The sequence below is a fragment of the Nematolebias whitei genome, chromosome 12, assembly GCF_014905685.2.
Source record: "Nematolebias whitei isolate Nwh7 chromosome 12, NemWhi1, whole genome shotgun sequence".
NCBI lineage: Eukaryota > Metazoa > Chordata > Actinopteri > Cyprinodontiformes > Rivulidae > Nematolebias > Nematolebias whitei.
The window spans coordinates 35,864,939-35,880,323 of NC_056509.1; the positions used below are offsets into that span (position 1 = coordinate 35,864,939).

Genomic DNA, 15,385 nt, shown 5'->3' on the forward strand with positions numbered 1-15,385 from the left:
GTGTGTGTGTGTGTATGTATATATAAATAAACTTATTTTTGCTGAATTTGTCTATTCTACTTGGCATAAGCGAAGAATTGAAAAAGAAAAACATCAAAACAACAGCTAAAATATCCCTGTTTATGCACAAGCTAGTGTTAGCATTGCAGCATCTTCAGCTAGCATTGTAGCTGCTTAAGGCAGAAAACAACCACCAACAATCCCATGAGCCTATGCGTCAAGATTAAAGCAGAATGTTTCATTATCTGTTTTAGTTTTCGACACTGGGGATGCATTTTAAATGTAGCAAAATATATTTTCAATGAAACATGAATGTGAAGATCTTCTTGTTTCTCTGCAGCACATGATGAACTATTTGTTTGATGCCTAATCATTAAATTAAGGCCTTTGTGACATAATAACTAGACCTAAATGGGTAACTTTTGCTACCGGGTACTACTAAACTTTAATGTTTCTGTCTGCACCTGACCTGTTTCAGACCCTAATTGTTGGTATTTTTATATTCTATTTTTTTACTATATATTGTGTGATTCCTTGTGTTCTATCTTATCTTATCTTACTATATAAAAATTATGGCAAAACCTTTTGAATTTTCAAATGTTCTGATTTTCAGAGAGCACATCCACCACCATGACCAAGACCTTAATGAAAATGATTAGAAACCCCATCAATGTCAAGTAATTCCTTTTTGTTCATGCCACGCCTCTCATTCTAACTACTTGATTGAAATATTTCTCATCCCATTCACCTGCATTTGTATAGGCGTCTCCTGCAGTTTGGCTCGTTCTTTCAGTTCGGCCACCCTCGCCTGCACGACATTGAACCTCTGCTCCCGCTTTTCCAACTCAGCCTTCAAATCAAAGTGCGAGACGTTTAAATCACATCCACTGTGACTTCACTGTATCATTGCTAGTCGGTGTGCTCTGACCTGAAAGATGGCGAGAAGAGCCTCTGCCGACTCCACGTCACCAAGTCTGGCGACGGAGCCGGTGAGATCAGTGACGGAGGCGGCCGTCCACTGGTTGATGTCACGCTCCAGGGCCTTCAGGTCATCCCAGAGTTCAGCACAGTAGCCAAGTCTTTCTGTGTTTGTTTGTATTTTCTCTGAAACCTGAAGAAAGATGGTCTAAGTACAGAACAGAAAACGTCTCAATCGACAGCAGAGGAAGGGTCTCCCTCCTTTGTGTTTAGCCATCTCTGTCACTCTTTAACAAGGGACGGTGCTTTTTTTTCTTTCTTTGGGAGCTGGAGGAAAAATGAGGCATAATTAGTTTGACAGATGTGGGAGTGAGACGTGAGGGAGAGATAGAGAAATGAAGATAACCTGTCTAGACATGTTTGTTTTTCTGTCTCATTTTGTGACAGCTGAGCAGACAACTAAATAAAAAAGGATGAGAGAATACATAAAGAAAACAGAAAACGCTAAAAACAAACACCATTAAATGGCTCGAGTCTGTGGCAGAGATGGACTGTGAATGACATTTTCTTTAATGCTACCAGTGAAAAACAAAACAGTCATTCATACATTTATGAGTCGTTATCATATCTTAACCCAAGACACGAGAATTTACAAGTGCACCTCAAAAAATTTGAATATTGTGAAAAAGTTCTATTATTTTTGTCAATCATTTAAGAAAGCGAAACTCATATTATGTAGATTAACTACACTACACAGAGTGAAATATTTTCAGCCTTTATTTCTTGTAATGTTGATGATTATGGCTTACAGATTTTTTACAGATGTTTACAGAAAAACACAAATAAAATGTCTCAGAAAATTAGAATATTAATATTAATATTGAAAATTCCTGGTGTCTCACCCTAATCAGCTGATTAACTCCTAGACATGACCGACAAAGGTCTCATCCCTCAAGTCCAGCCACTCCTGAACCAGACGACATCAGAAGTGTCTTACCTGCTGAGGAGTAGGGTTTGAACGACTACATAATTTTAAAACTCGACATTAACATAATAAAACTCGAGTAGAACTCGAGTAGTTGATGACGTCATAGGATCTCAAGATGCAAAAATAAATAGAGAAATAAAACCGCAAAAAAACATCATTATTAAAATAAGAAATAAAAAAAAGACCAGCAAAACATTGGGAGAGTATATTATGCTCCTGCCATTTATCATACTGCAAATAATAAATCACAGGAAAACCAAAACTATTATTTATTATTGTTTTTACAGGTTTAGAGATTAATATTTTTTGCTTTTTGTTTGTGAAACAAGGTCAGAGGAAGCTGGTTCTGGTTCGGTCGATTGGACCCGGTGTTACACCATATTCTATGACCTGCAACAGTGCATGCAACACAGCCCCCTACGGTCACAGAATATGGTGTAACACCGGTTCGCAACGAGTTCCAAACAGTCAGGAAGTTGATGCATTTTCTGTTTCCTTACGGTCGTTGAACCAGAAGATTCATCTTTAGTGAAATATTTCCATACTCTTGATGTATTTCTACCCGTTTGCCAAGACTGGGCCTGCTCCGCTCCAGGCGTCTGCTTGGAGGAATACATTTTGTAGCCCGCGCCCAGTGCGGATCACGTGACACATGACACAATGACGTAACGGCGACGTAATGGCATCACCACGAAAACTCGACTTGAAATTTAAAAACTCAATAGATGTCCTAGGAATTGATGTGTACATTACTCTAGTAGTCTGTTAAAGCCCTACTGAGGAGACAAAGAACTGGACTGTTGCTCAGTGGTCCAATGTTGTCTTTTCACGTGAAAGTAAACTGTCATGTCCTTTTGAAATCAAAGGTCCAAGAGTCACGAGGAAGAGTGTTGAGGCCCAGAATCCATGTTGCTTGTAGTCCAGTATGAAGTTTCCACAGCCAGTGATGGTTTGAGTCCATGTCATCTGCTGGTGTTGGTCCACTGTGTTTTCTGAAGTCCAGTCAATGCAGCATCTACCAGGACATTTTAGAGCTCTTCATGGTTCCTTCTGCTGACGAGCTTTATGGAGATACTGATTTTAAGTTCCAGCAGGATTTGGCTCCTGCCCACACTGCTTAAAGTACCAAAAGCTGGTTGTGGAATATTCTAATTTTCAGAGACACTGAATTTTAGTTTTTCATTATCTGTAAGCCATAATCATCAAAATTACAAGAAATAAAGACTTGAAATATTACACTATGTGTAATGAATCTATGTAAGTTATGAGTTTCACTTTTTGAAATGATAATGAAAAAAATATTTTTTTCACAATATTCTAATTTATTTAGATGCACCTGTGTGTAATATTCATGATTTCTAATGGTAAATGGATTGTACTTATATAGCACCTTTCCATCTTATCAAGATACTCAAAGCTCTTTACACTACAATCTGTGTCCTCATTTACCCATCCATACAGCACTCTACTAGATCACTACAAAACTAATTGAACAAATCATTCTAGAGAGACTAATCAGTGCTTTATCACATTCCTACACTGATGGGACACACATCATTGGCAATGAGGGGTTCAGTGTCTTGCCCAGGGACACTTTGACACGTGACTGCTGATGGATTCAAACCCCCAACTCTTGCATTGGAGGACGACCACCCTAACTGCTCAGTCACAGCCGCCCTAATGTGAAAATGTTAAATGGGTATATACTTTCCCCCATTTTATACAAAAGCAGATAGCTGACACAGCTGACGTATAGATAGAGCACCACTCACCAGCAGCCACTGGTCCCTGAGAGCCTCCATTTCCGCCTGGATGGAGAACATCTTAGAGTTAGGAACCTTCTCCAATTCTCTCTGCAGGTCCTCGACTGTGCTGATGAGCTGGTCCATGTCCTCTTGTTTCTCTCTCAGTTCAGCATGGACGATTTCATGCTGCAGGCACACAGAACAGAGCAGAGTATGATGACAACAGGCTGCCACAGCCCAAGCTGGAAGATTAAAATGTATCTTTACCGCTCACCTCCAAAAACAAAAAGACTATAAAGTTTTGTTGCCCATGTCTGTGTGTTTAAATATTCCGTTATCTGTATTCTTAGCAGAATATCTCTAAAACAGCTATTCCTTTGTGGGTTTTTACAGATATTGAGCTAAAATTGGCTGTAGCTGAGTCAGACTCCAGCTAAATTAGGCGAGAAATCTCAAGAGATGGTGAATAACGTTTTCAAAGTTTAAAGAAATAGCTCTAACTCTGTAATTTCTCAACAAAAAATGATTGGCTTAAAGCTCTTGCCTGAATTTATAATTACATATTGTCTCCAATCAGTAAATGCAAACAATCTTCAGCTTTTTGGAAGAAAATCCAACAATGAATTCATAACATTTTGCCTTTTAGGCCTAATAAAGTATCAAATTCCTAAAACTATGAAATATAATGAAAATGTATAGACCAAAAGAGTTTAAACATTTAATCCAAGTTATCACAGAAATAATGCAGCGAGTGACAAATGGCTTTTCTAACTGCAGGAAATAACACATGTACTCAATTCCTTCAAGTGGACTTATAAATCCTGAATCTATTTACTCTAAACAGATTAAAATGTGTGTATATTATGTAGCATACAGTTCAGCTATTACAAACAATAATACAGATAACTGAGAAATCCCTGTATTTCACATCAACAACGTGTTTAATGTGAAATCCTGAATGTACTGACTTGTGTGAAAGCACTTCTAGCATCCTGAGCGTTATGATTATGGTCGGGCAGATTGTGAGCGACAGCCTGAGCGTTTTCCACGACGGCAGTCAGGACCGACTTCAAGTGGAGCATCAAGCGAAGAAGATCCACCACAACTCCGCTCTGTTCCTGACTGCAAGTGTAGAGTGAGAATAAAAAGGGCAATAAACACCACAAAATTTTAAAACACTTTTTTTTTTTTTTAGCATATCTGTAAAATATTAAAATAAACCCCATCTTTACCTGTTGGTTATCAACGTCTTCACATTGTCCCAGGCTGTCTTCACCAGTGTCACCTCCCTGAGAGCTTCAGCTGCCAGCTCACTGTCTTTCTGCGCCAGCTGCGTTCCTTTCTCCTCCAACCATCGCTGGGAGTGCTGCAGGGACTGGAGCTCATCCTCCAGCTGGACAAAGAAACGCAGCCTGGGAGAAATAAATCCAGAAGAAAACAATGGAGGATTACCTGTCTGATTCAAACATAATAAATCCCATATTTAAAAAAAAAAAATGACATCAAATTTAAATAAATGTCTCCATCTGGAAGCTGGCTTCAGTAATTTGGCTGCATGTTTTAAAGAAGTTTGCCATGCAGTCTATCTCTTCAACAATAAGAATGTGTGTTTAATAAAGTTTCTCAGCTTCAGATATTTCACAAGAATAAAACAATTAACTTGAGTCAAATCATTCCAGAAGGTTTTACAGTAATGAGGACGATGCAATTTGTGCCAAACAATTTGTTTTCATCTTTTAAACAGCTTAAAAATGAATGTCCAAGTAAAGAAAGATCAATATCTGCACCAGAGATGTTCTACGTAGTTTTATTATAACTTACTGGTCTATTAATTGCTCATTAAAACATTCATTTAATAAAAGGTATGCTGGCACAAAATATTCTGATAAATTAGGTCTTATGATGACTAATAAAATGAAAGAACCTGCTTTGAAAGGCCTGCACAGTGAACTCTCTGGCCTCCTCTTGACTTCCATCATCTTCTAGTTTCTTCAAACTCTTCATCACCTCTTCCTTTCTCTCTCTGAAAGAGCACCACAACACCCCTAAAGCATCTGCTTCACTTTGCCTCCATCCAACAGCCCGCTGTACTCCCTCAAGAGCCATGGTGAGGACCACTGCTTGTCCTCTGCAGGACGTCCTACCCTGAGGACAACTGTTGTCTTCAGAGTCCGTCAGCTCTGCTCCACAAAGGTGCAGATGAGCCTTGCTTAGCTGTCCATCCAGCCCAACCGCCTCAGCCTCAAGGCGGGCCACGTCTTTAGTCACATCCACTATCCCACAATGCAGTTCTTCAGCTTTGGAGTGGTCCCAGCTCCCCCTGCCCTCCACTGCCTCGCGGAGGTGGCACACAGCCTTTGCCACTGTCTCATACTTCTCGAGGAAAACCTTTAACTCAGTCAGAAACATTTTACGCACGAGGAGGAGACGCTGGGATTCGCTGAGGGGCTGCAAGCAGTCCTCCCTCCAGGCCTCCAGCTGCTGTCGAGCCTCAGGGGTGAAACGGCACACAAGGCCGGACTCTCTCTGATGCAGCGTTTCTACCAGCGACGCATCTTCTTCTAGCCGTGCCTCGTGCTCCTGCAGCAAGTTCATTCAGTTACAGGGAAATCAATGCAAACATGTTTAATTTAACTTCTCTAATGTTGTGTAAAAGCTAATCATTGGATTTATCACCTTTAATTCAGTAACTGCAGCCTCAAGGTTAGAAATATCAACAGAGGAGGAGCTTCTCAGGTCAGACAGGAAGTTTTCACTCCTTTCTGTCAAAAGAAGAAGGGTTTGATAGAACTGCTCCACCTGATCTAAGTGCATCTCCAGCAGCTTACATCTGAAAAAAGAGCGGAGGAAAAGAGGAAGAGATGATTGATTTGTACAGTATGATATGTTGCACCAGTCTGAAACACTCAAATGTCAAAACCTTGAATCTTTAATCTGTTAAATAATGGATAATTTAAAAAAATACCTGCGTCCTATGCTACTTTTCACAGACGTGTATCTCTCCTTGAGTTGAGCAAAGTCATCACTGAGCTCTTGGACACGAGCTTCAGGTGCTGTGGCGTTCAGGCAAAGCTGGAGATTTGCGAGACCCTGGAGGAGCACCTCATAGGTCGGAGCCTCCCCGTGCATTCCCTGTAAAGACGAATAAACACAAGTTTGATGCAACCTAATACAGAGTCATTGAAGCCAACAAAAAGAATGGTGCAATGATTTTACCTGCACATGTTGTAGCTCATGCCTAAGTTTCACTTTATCTGCAGAGAGCAGTTCAGTATCTGGGCAGCACAATGATTCACATCTGCCCAGCCAACCTTTCATTGATGCAGTTTCTTTTTCATATCTGTACATAAAAATGTGTTGGCATTAAAATCAAAGAAAATGCAAGAAAATGACAAATATCAGTAAATAGATGCCACGGACACCCTTTAAAGTTAATATACACACTCACACTGCAACACTGTCTGCTTTTTTTTAATCTGACCATGGCTCTGTAACAGTGACAGGGTCATAATGGGTCAACCATATCTCACCAGAGCACCCAGTGCTGAAAGTAATCCCTCATATTTTTATGTCTGCAGGGGAGAGAGTGAGCCTGGCTAAAGACAAACGTCTAGTCTCACATGAAGAAACACAAATGCACAAACCAAGTGGTAAAAATATAACTGTGGTCAATTCAAATTGATTGAGAGAGCAGCCCAAAGTGTTAGCACTTTAAATAGATAACACATGGCTGGATTGTTATTTTCCCCCTCATAAAGAAAAAATAATAATTGCTTAGGTGTAACTCTATTCTACAAACAAAGTGATAAGTAAAAGCATATAATTGGAATAAAAAAGCAACAGCAGACAGGAAGACTGACAGATTGAAGCAAAGACAAGATCTTATTATCTTATTTTGCACTAAGAATGAGTCAAAGAATAAAAGAGGAAATTGGAATAGAGATGAGAAAGCAGCAGAAAGAGCACAAGAACAATAAAAGGGGATTTATTTTTTACAATTTGGGATGAGACAAAACAATCAGGAAATGAAAAATTGCCGCTTTTGTTTCTTTGAACGTTTTAAAATTCGTAGATGTTGAGAGACAAGTAAATTAGTTAAAACGTTAATTTAATAAATGAAACTAAAGATGACACAAATTGCAAAAAGTACAAAAGAAAACAGCAGTGTCATCATATGATCTCATTTTTCAGTGAAGTGCATCAAAATGAGCCGCTGCGACCATTTATTGTACCTTTGCCATAGAGCTAGAAGGCTCTCTAATGAGGATTGCTTGTCTGCCGCCTTTCCAACAAGCTGCCTCTGTTGCCTCTGGAGGTCAGCCACCTCCTCTTCCAACTGGCCGCCCTCTCCGAGCCTTTTTGCGGCTGAACCCAGCGCCATCAGCCGCGGTTTCAGCTGCTCAATCCCCTGGCAAACCTCCTGGAGAAAATGAAAATATACTTGTAGCTACCAAGTCAACCCTTGAAAAATGGTTGACTAAAATGATTGATTAAAAATCAGAAATACAGAAATCAAACACCATCTTGGAAAAGGCCTGTATGCTATACTGTTTAATTATAAAGACTGTTTTTTTTTTTACCATGTGATCCTGGAGGATCTTGTAAGTCTCTGATGATGAAGTGCAATAAGAGATTGGAAAGTCCAGTTTTCCTTTGAGATCACTAAATACTTTCTTGACCTGATAAAGACAAACATGGTAGGTAATTTAACAGCACAAAACATCATCTCTAAACATCTTTGCTTGTGTCATGAGATGTTGTGAACCTGGTCAAGGTTATTGTTGCATCTTTGTCTGTAGGAGGCGCTCAGATTGAGCTGCTCGCCAAGCTGTTCCGTTCTCTCCATAAGCTCGTCAAAGCGTCGCCTTGTTTGGACAAGTCGTGCACGGACATGCCCGGCCTCTCCCGGGGTCACAAACCTGGACAGGGTCTCGGAGTCAGCCTCCATCTGGGCTAGAGCTGCCCTTCTCTCTGCCAAACCTTCACCCATCTGAAAAGAAATGCAACAAAAGACTAGTTCATATGTGGAAACAATGATAAAACTAGAGAAATTGGATTTCCTTCGAAAATGCTGTGTGAATGCTTGCTGCAGAAAAGTTGATGAAAAACAGCTGGAATTAGCTAAAAAACATGCTGAAATGTAGTTGAAATGGAAGAACAAGCCTAAGTTAGCAGAAGAAAGCAGAAAGTACCCATATTTGCTGAATTATGTTAAAATATGCAGAAATTAGCTAAAAAAAAAAGAAGCTGAAATTATCAAGAAGTAGCTGAAAAGGAAAAACAAAGGTTAAATTACAAGAAAGGAAGCAGAAAGAGCTGAAATGAGCTAAAAATGTGAAAGTAGCTTAAAAAGCTAAAATTAGCATAAAACGGTTACTATCTGAAGTAACTTTATCTAGCAGGAATAAGCTGAAAAGAGCATAACAAGCTGAAATTAGCATAAAGAGGTTAATTAGGCTGAAAGTAGCAGAAATTACCACAAAAAACTTGAAATTATCATAATCAGCTGAAATTAACTTAAAAGGTAGCTGAAAAGGTAGAACAAGTTTAAATTGCCAGAAGAAAGTAAAAGGAACATGTTTGCCTAATTAGGCTAAAAGAACCAGAAATTAGCACAAATAAGTAGATATTATCTGAAAAAAGCTGAAATTAGAAAAAAAGCTGAAAAGTAGCTAAAAAAAAAGGCAGAAAGAAGTGTAAATTACCAGAAGGAAGTGAAAACAGCACATTTTTGCAGAATTAGGCTGAAAAAGTTTAATTGAATGCAAAAAATGTGGAATTAGCCGGACAATTAGCATTAAAAAAACAGCTAAACAGTAGCTGAAATAGCAGAAAAAGCTGATAAATAAGCTGAAAGGAGCATAACAAGCTAAAATTAGCAGAAAGAAGTTAGAAGAAGCACAAAAATGTTGTAGTTTGCAGAAATAATCTGAAAGAATCACAAAACAGCTGAAAAAAAAAGCTGAAATTAGCTTGAAGTAGCTGAAACAAGTTCAATTTGAACAAGGAAGCTGAAAGAAGCTGAACTGGACCAAAATGTGAAAGGAGCAGTAAAAGGTTGTAAACAGATCTAAAGATTTGAAGGATGTAAAATGAGCTTAATTCTCTTTCTATGAGGAAAGAAGTGGCAGAAAAGGCTAAATATTTAAAAAAACTGAAGTTGCACCTAAACCAAAAGTCATAGCAGGATTGTCCTGAAACAGCCAAATATTTTGATATATGATTTGTTGATATAGCGCAAAAATTGTGAAACGACAAAATGCCAAAAAACGTTAGGAAGAAAAATGGATCCAAACTTCATAAGCATTCACACAATTACACAAATTCTGTTTATTCATGTCTTAAAATTGCGATAAATTTTGTTCCAATTCATTTTAAAATATCTGACATGAGATTAACAGGACTGAAAATTGTAATTCAGCAAACATACTAACCCATATTGATTTTTGAATTTTGGAGGATTATTCAAAAGATGTCTAAAAATTAATACAGCACGCAGCTAGCATAGAATGATAAATTCTCCCAGATCCATAAAGGGATTAAAAACAAAACAAGATGGAATGAAATCCAGGAAACACATACCTCCACTGTGCTAATGTGTTTGTCTAAAGGATCTGAGGAGGATTTGAAGCAGACAGCCTCCAGCTCCTTCTCTCTCTCATTGATCCACTGAGAGAGAGCCTCTGATTCACTGCTGAAGCGCTCCCACTGCGTAAACATCTTCTGCAGCAGAACAAAACTGTAATACAAAACATGCAAGTAAGGAAAAAAGACCGAGAATAAACAGAGACTGTTAGATGAGGGCAAATATTAGGAAAAAAAAACAACAGATACCATATGTTGGCAAAGTATAGTCTAATTAAACAATAATAATAATCTAATTTTAATATGTAAAAAAAAATCCTGAGAATTCTCCCGAAATATAAGATTTGTGTTGGCCTATGTGTCAACATGCCCACTGGACATTGTTGCATTTCCCTGTCCCGCTCCAAAGATGGCCTCCCTGTATTTCAACAAAATATCAATAAAAAATACTGACACCCATGACGATTAAATGGGACGTACTTCTCTTCGAGGCGCTTCTCCAGTTTTGCGACTGCTTCCCTGGTGGACTGAGCCTGCTCTACAAGAAGACCCTGATTCTTCGGACCGAGCTGAATATCTGCCGCCATTTCCAGCAGAGCATCTGCTCGTACAGAATACTCCTCAAACTTTATAAAAAGCTCCTGATGACAGCAGGAAATTGAAATGAATACACAGTCACGTCCACATAAAACAATAAATGATAGAATAACAATTTATAAATGAGGTCACATTTTGTGCGCACACACCTTGTTGTGCTCCAGTTCACTTCTCAGACTCGTCAAGCTGTTAAAAATAAGTTGTTTGTGCACTTCGTTGTCAGCGTTGGTGAGGAACCTCCATACTGCTTCTCTTTCCATCTCAAAATTTTGCCAAGAACTCAGAGTTTCCTTAGATAAAAAAAATAATAATTAAAAAAAGCAAAAGACCAACATTAATCACTAACTTAAGTTCTGCACCAATAAGAGTTTTTAATTGTCTAAAAAGAAAACAAACATCAGATTATCCTGATGCATGCTCAATAATCCAGGTAGAAAAATCAAAAAAAGTTAAATCTGGTCCTCTGGACATTCCAAAAATGAATGTCCAGAGGACCAGATTTAACTTTTTTTTTAGAAACATCAGATTATGATATTTGTGTTTAAAACTGTTGGTTCAATAAATTCTAAACTCCCACTGACTGTGAACACAATTCTATCAGGAACCGTTTGGTTTCATTCAATAAATATTCATGAAATGATAAACAAAATAAATACATTTGACCAAAAAATACAGCTTGCTCAGGTGATGTAACTTAATATCCAATAAACATAGTTGGACAAAGAATTTGATTAAATGTGAGTTAAAACACACACACACAAAGATTAACAAAGCACACAGAAATCAATGTGTGTGGTTACTTTTTACTACGGGCAAATTAACGACCCAAACAGGGAAGAGTGTGGATGATAAATGAAACGTACATCCGTAAACATCAGCGCACTGACATGTGGAAGAGTCTGCGGGGCTGTTTACCTGCAGGTTGTGCTCTGTTGCTCCAGACTGGAAGTCAACTGCGCTGAAGGCTCCCTCCAGCTCTTGGAGATGCTGACTCAGCTCCTCACCTGTCTGCAGCTGGTGGCAGTGAGACACCAGCACCTCCGCCTCCTTCCTGTTAGCATCCAGCCGCTGCAGGTGTTGCTTCAATAAACACACACAAGAACATGTTACACTTATAACACCGTGTGTAGACTGATAAATATATATTTTGTACAAATTAGTCAGGAAAAATAATATATAAGATTTTTATAAAACACTTACTGGATGGGACTGTCTTGATCTTTTTAGGGGGGATTTTGTGGAACACTCATTAAAGACTACACAGACTAGCATTACGTATGCTAGTCTGAGCTAGCAACATACCGTATTTTCCGCTGTACACGTCGCTCCGCCTATAAGTCGCATCAGTCCATATTTGTCTAATAAAGTAGGAAAATCAGGCGTTTGTTACGCGTCACCTCTGACAACCCGGAAATGTGGGCTGGTGTGCCAAAAATCGATGGGCTGTCAAATGGTGGCCACAGGAGCGTGTACAGGAGGACTTTAACAAGAATTTAACAAGATTAACACTTAAAAACAATTATTTGTTTGCTCGAAATTATAGTAAATGTGTGTCTCAGCCTAACGTTTGTTTAATAAATGCACTTTGATGGTCATATCAGCTGTATTTCAAAACCTGATACGCGGAAGTAAATGCGCACATGTGACCAGGGCATTAACAGAGTACTCGAGTAATCTACACATCGATTGCTAGGACATCTATCGAGGTTAAAAATGTAACGTCGGGTATCCGTAGTGACGTCATATTATGTGACCACCGTATGACCGTAGGGGGCCTACGAGAGGGCAGCAATTTAACTTGCTCTTAACACTGCTTGAACAAGCAGCTAGTTCTGGAGTCCAGGCTTTTTCTTCAAACTGATGTTGTTCAAGAAGCTATCTACAGCAAGTAAGATATTAATTGTTCACAACCTTTCCACAAAAACCAACACTAAAGTATGTGAACTATTGGTTTAAATAAAATAACTATTAAAGATTAAAGTAAAATACATTTTAATATAAAACCTGAACTACTTAACATGTCTCTGCAGGACACACCTGGTGAATAAGGTACAGTTGTTTAGCCTCCTCCAGGCTCTCAGCATTCAGAATTCTGCTCATTTGCTCCTCAGCCTCCTTTTCAGTCTTTAAAACTTCCTCCAGGGCACCGCGCACGTTATCCCTCAGCTCCTCATACTGGAACATAGGAGTGCCTTCTTCTCCCAACTGAGACCGATGGACACGATATCAATCACCAGTGCTAAAAAATAAATCACTGAGACCTAAAATCCTTTAAATAACCTGGTGTACCTGGCAGAGTGAAGATAAGAGTGCTCGCAGGTCAGTTGAAAGTTTGGCAAGCGCTGCTCTTTGTCTCTGCACTTCCACTTCAGGGCTGACCTCTGAGAGCCCGGCCAGGCGACTCTTCAGCCATAGTAGACTCCCTTCTCGGGCATTTACCGCCTGCTGTAGTCCCTGAAATTGATATAAGCAGAAGGACATGAATGACAATAAATTTTATTACGATATTAGTGCCATATTACAAAAAAATAAAAATAATAATACGATGTTCCCACTTACTTGAACGGCAGCATCAACGTGCTCCTGATGACGAGAATTCATCGGAGACTCTCTCAAAAGCATCACCTGCGCTTTCTGAGATGACAGCCAGTCAGAAAGTTCACAGAACCTGGAACATAAACAATCATTTGAGTTATAGCCATCCGATGTACATTAGTGTCTCAATTTGATCATGCATACCTTTCATTCCACTCTTTCCATTTGTCAGGATGCTGTTCCAGTTTGAGATGGGTGATCTTTATTTGCTCTTTAACCTCCTCTACGTCCATTCTTGTGGAGTCAAGTATACGATAAGCTGCATCATTGTCAGGTAACTTTTGGCACAGATCCTCCATATTTCTAATTCTTTTCTCACATAGAGTCAAAGGTTTGCGTTCTTTGAAGAAAGTCTGATAAAAGCAAAGAAAATGTTGAAACATTTAGTGTTTTGTTTTATTTTTTTTTGCTCTCATTGCATCTGTTTTGACCAAATCTCACGTTGTGCTCTTTGATCACTCGCTCGCTGGTGCAAGTGCCTGACAGGGCTTGGATTTCTCTGTCCAGCTCCTCTCTGCAGTCCCGGAGGATCAGGGCCACTCGATTTCTCTCCACGTCCACTTTTAGGTGAAGCAGGTGAGACGGTACCTCAGCCTGCAGGTCCTGAGAAAACAGAAAATTTAAGAGTGACAGCAAGTAAACATGCAGACAGTTTCCTTTTAATCTAACTAGTGCACAGTAATTGGAAACAGAAAACTGGGTCTTCCCTTAAGTTAATGAAGTAATGTCAATGTGCCTCAAGAGATGTACGGTAATTAGCGAGAGCGTTAAAACATGGTGACCCCTGACCTTCCAGTGTTTGTGCAGCCTGCGGACAGTTTCCTGCAGCCCCTCTTGCTCCTCTTGAGGGAGGATGTCTGTCAGCTCATCGCACGCCTTCAAGAACATGCTGAGCACGCGCTGGTCCACCTGGCCAAAAAAATCCTGCACCACAAAAAGGGACAACGCCAAAAATCAGAGTTTTATTACAAACTGTATCAGATTAATAATATGAAAATGTAGCGTGTCAATGTTACAACAGCCCTAATTTTGAGTTATTTAAAGGGAACGTATTTGATCTTACTGAGTGCTTTTTAAGTAATTCCTCAGCGTCTCCAGTTTCTTTCAAGCAGCCCTGAGCTTTCTTCAGCACTCTCTCCAGCTCCTGCCGCGATTCCTCAAACCTCCTCCTCAGGCAGTTATTGGCCTCCTCCTGCCTCCTCCGCTCTCCCACCTCCTTCAGCAAAGCCTGAGAGGATGGTTAACAGTGACCGTAATGGGCCTCGATGGTAATAGAGTATAATTACATTATTTGTATTACATCATGCTGATGACTAATGAGAGATGTGATAGACGTCTAACCAGCAAAGACACCTTGTAGGCGATTTGATGTTTATTTGAGTTAATCTTTTTGTAATATTATCAGCGTTGTGGTTGATACAATCAATGGGTGGTATTCAGTTCTCCGCAGAGTCAGTGTAAGGACTCTAACCTGTAAAGATCCTTGTATTTCTGCAACTCTCTTCTGCAGCAGTAACAGATCGAAGTTTCGGAGCACCTTACTGTTGGTGAGCATTCTCTGCAGGGTGTAGTGGTTCCTCTCAACCACAGACACACATCGCTTACAGCTCTGCTGCTGGTTCAACAACTCCTGACAAAATTAAGAACATGATAGGTGTGCTTATAGAAAAGTCTTTTAAAATAAAAAAATACACAGAAAAAATTTCCCCCAGACTGTATTTTTATTAGATAAACCATGTTGTAAGAAAAGCTGTGGGTGTTGTTGATGTTACAGGAAGAGCACTAAGGTCTTTCACTGTACTAATGAACTAATGTAGTAACATGACAGAGTTGCATGCAGGGAGGCAAATGTGAAAACCAGCAGCATCATCACATATACAGGTAAATTAATTTTAAGACAGCCTTTTGTTATGTTGTTCCTCTGGATTCTTTTACCTGCATAGTTAGATGTTTCCCC

General features: G+C 39.4%; 1 protein-coding gene across 1 annotated transcript in view; it reads right to left on the reverse strand.

The window, feature by feature from the left end:
* Positions 1-15,385, reverse strand: part of LOC119417909 (nesprin-1) — a 38,233-nt gene that overhangs the window by 4,001 nt on the left and 18,847 nt on the right. Inside the window, exons 14-37 of the mRNA XM_037685157.1 lie at positions 14,900-15,058; positions 14,492-14,656; positions 14,218-14,352; positions 13,870-14,031; positions 13,573-13,781; positions 13,393-13,501; positions 13,123-13,287; positions 12,871-13,038; positions 11,749-11,913; positions 10,983-11,123; positions 10,717-10,877; positions 10,234-10,390; positions 8,417-8,641; positions 8,232-8,330; positions 7,884-8,071; positions 6,868-6,991; positions 6,617-6,783; positions 6,328-6,481; positions 5,576-6,231; positions 4,884-5,063; positions 4,620-4,773; positions 3,679-3,837; positions 929-1,111; positions 749-850 (exon numbers count right to left, since the gene is read on the reverse strand). Coding sequence (XP_037541085.1) covers positions 749-850; positions 929-1,111; positions 3,679-3,837; positions 4,620-4,773; positions 4,884-5,063; positions 5,576-6,231; positions 6,328-6,481; positions 6,617-6,783; positions 6,868-6,991; positions 7,884-8,071; positions 8,232-8,330; positions 8,417-8,641; positions 10,234-10,390; positions 10,717-10,877; positions 10,983-11,123; positions 11,749-11,913; positions 12,871-13,038; positions 13,123-13,287; positions 13,393-13,501; positions 13,573-13,781; positions 13,870-14,031; positions 14,218-14,352; positions 14,492-14,656; positions 14,900-15,058 — 4,287 coding nt within the window. The remainder of the gene's footprint in view (positions 1-748; positions 851-928; positions 1,112-3,678; positions 3,838-4,619; positions 4,774-4,883; positions 5,064-5,575; positions 6,232-6,327; positions 6,482-6,616; positions 6,784-6,867; positions 6,992-7,883; positions 8,072-8,231; positions 8,331-8,416; positions 8,642-10,233; positions 10,391-10,716; positions 10,878-10,982; positions 11,124-11,748; positions 11,914-12,870; positions 13,039-13,122; positions 13,288-13,392; positions 13,502-13,572; positions 13,782-13,869; positions 14,032-14,217; positions 14,353-14,491; positions 14,657-14,899; positions 15,059-15,385) is intronic.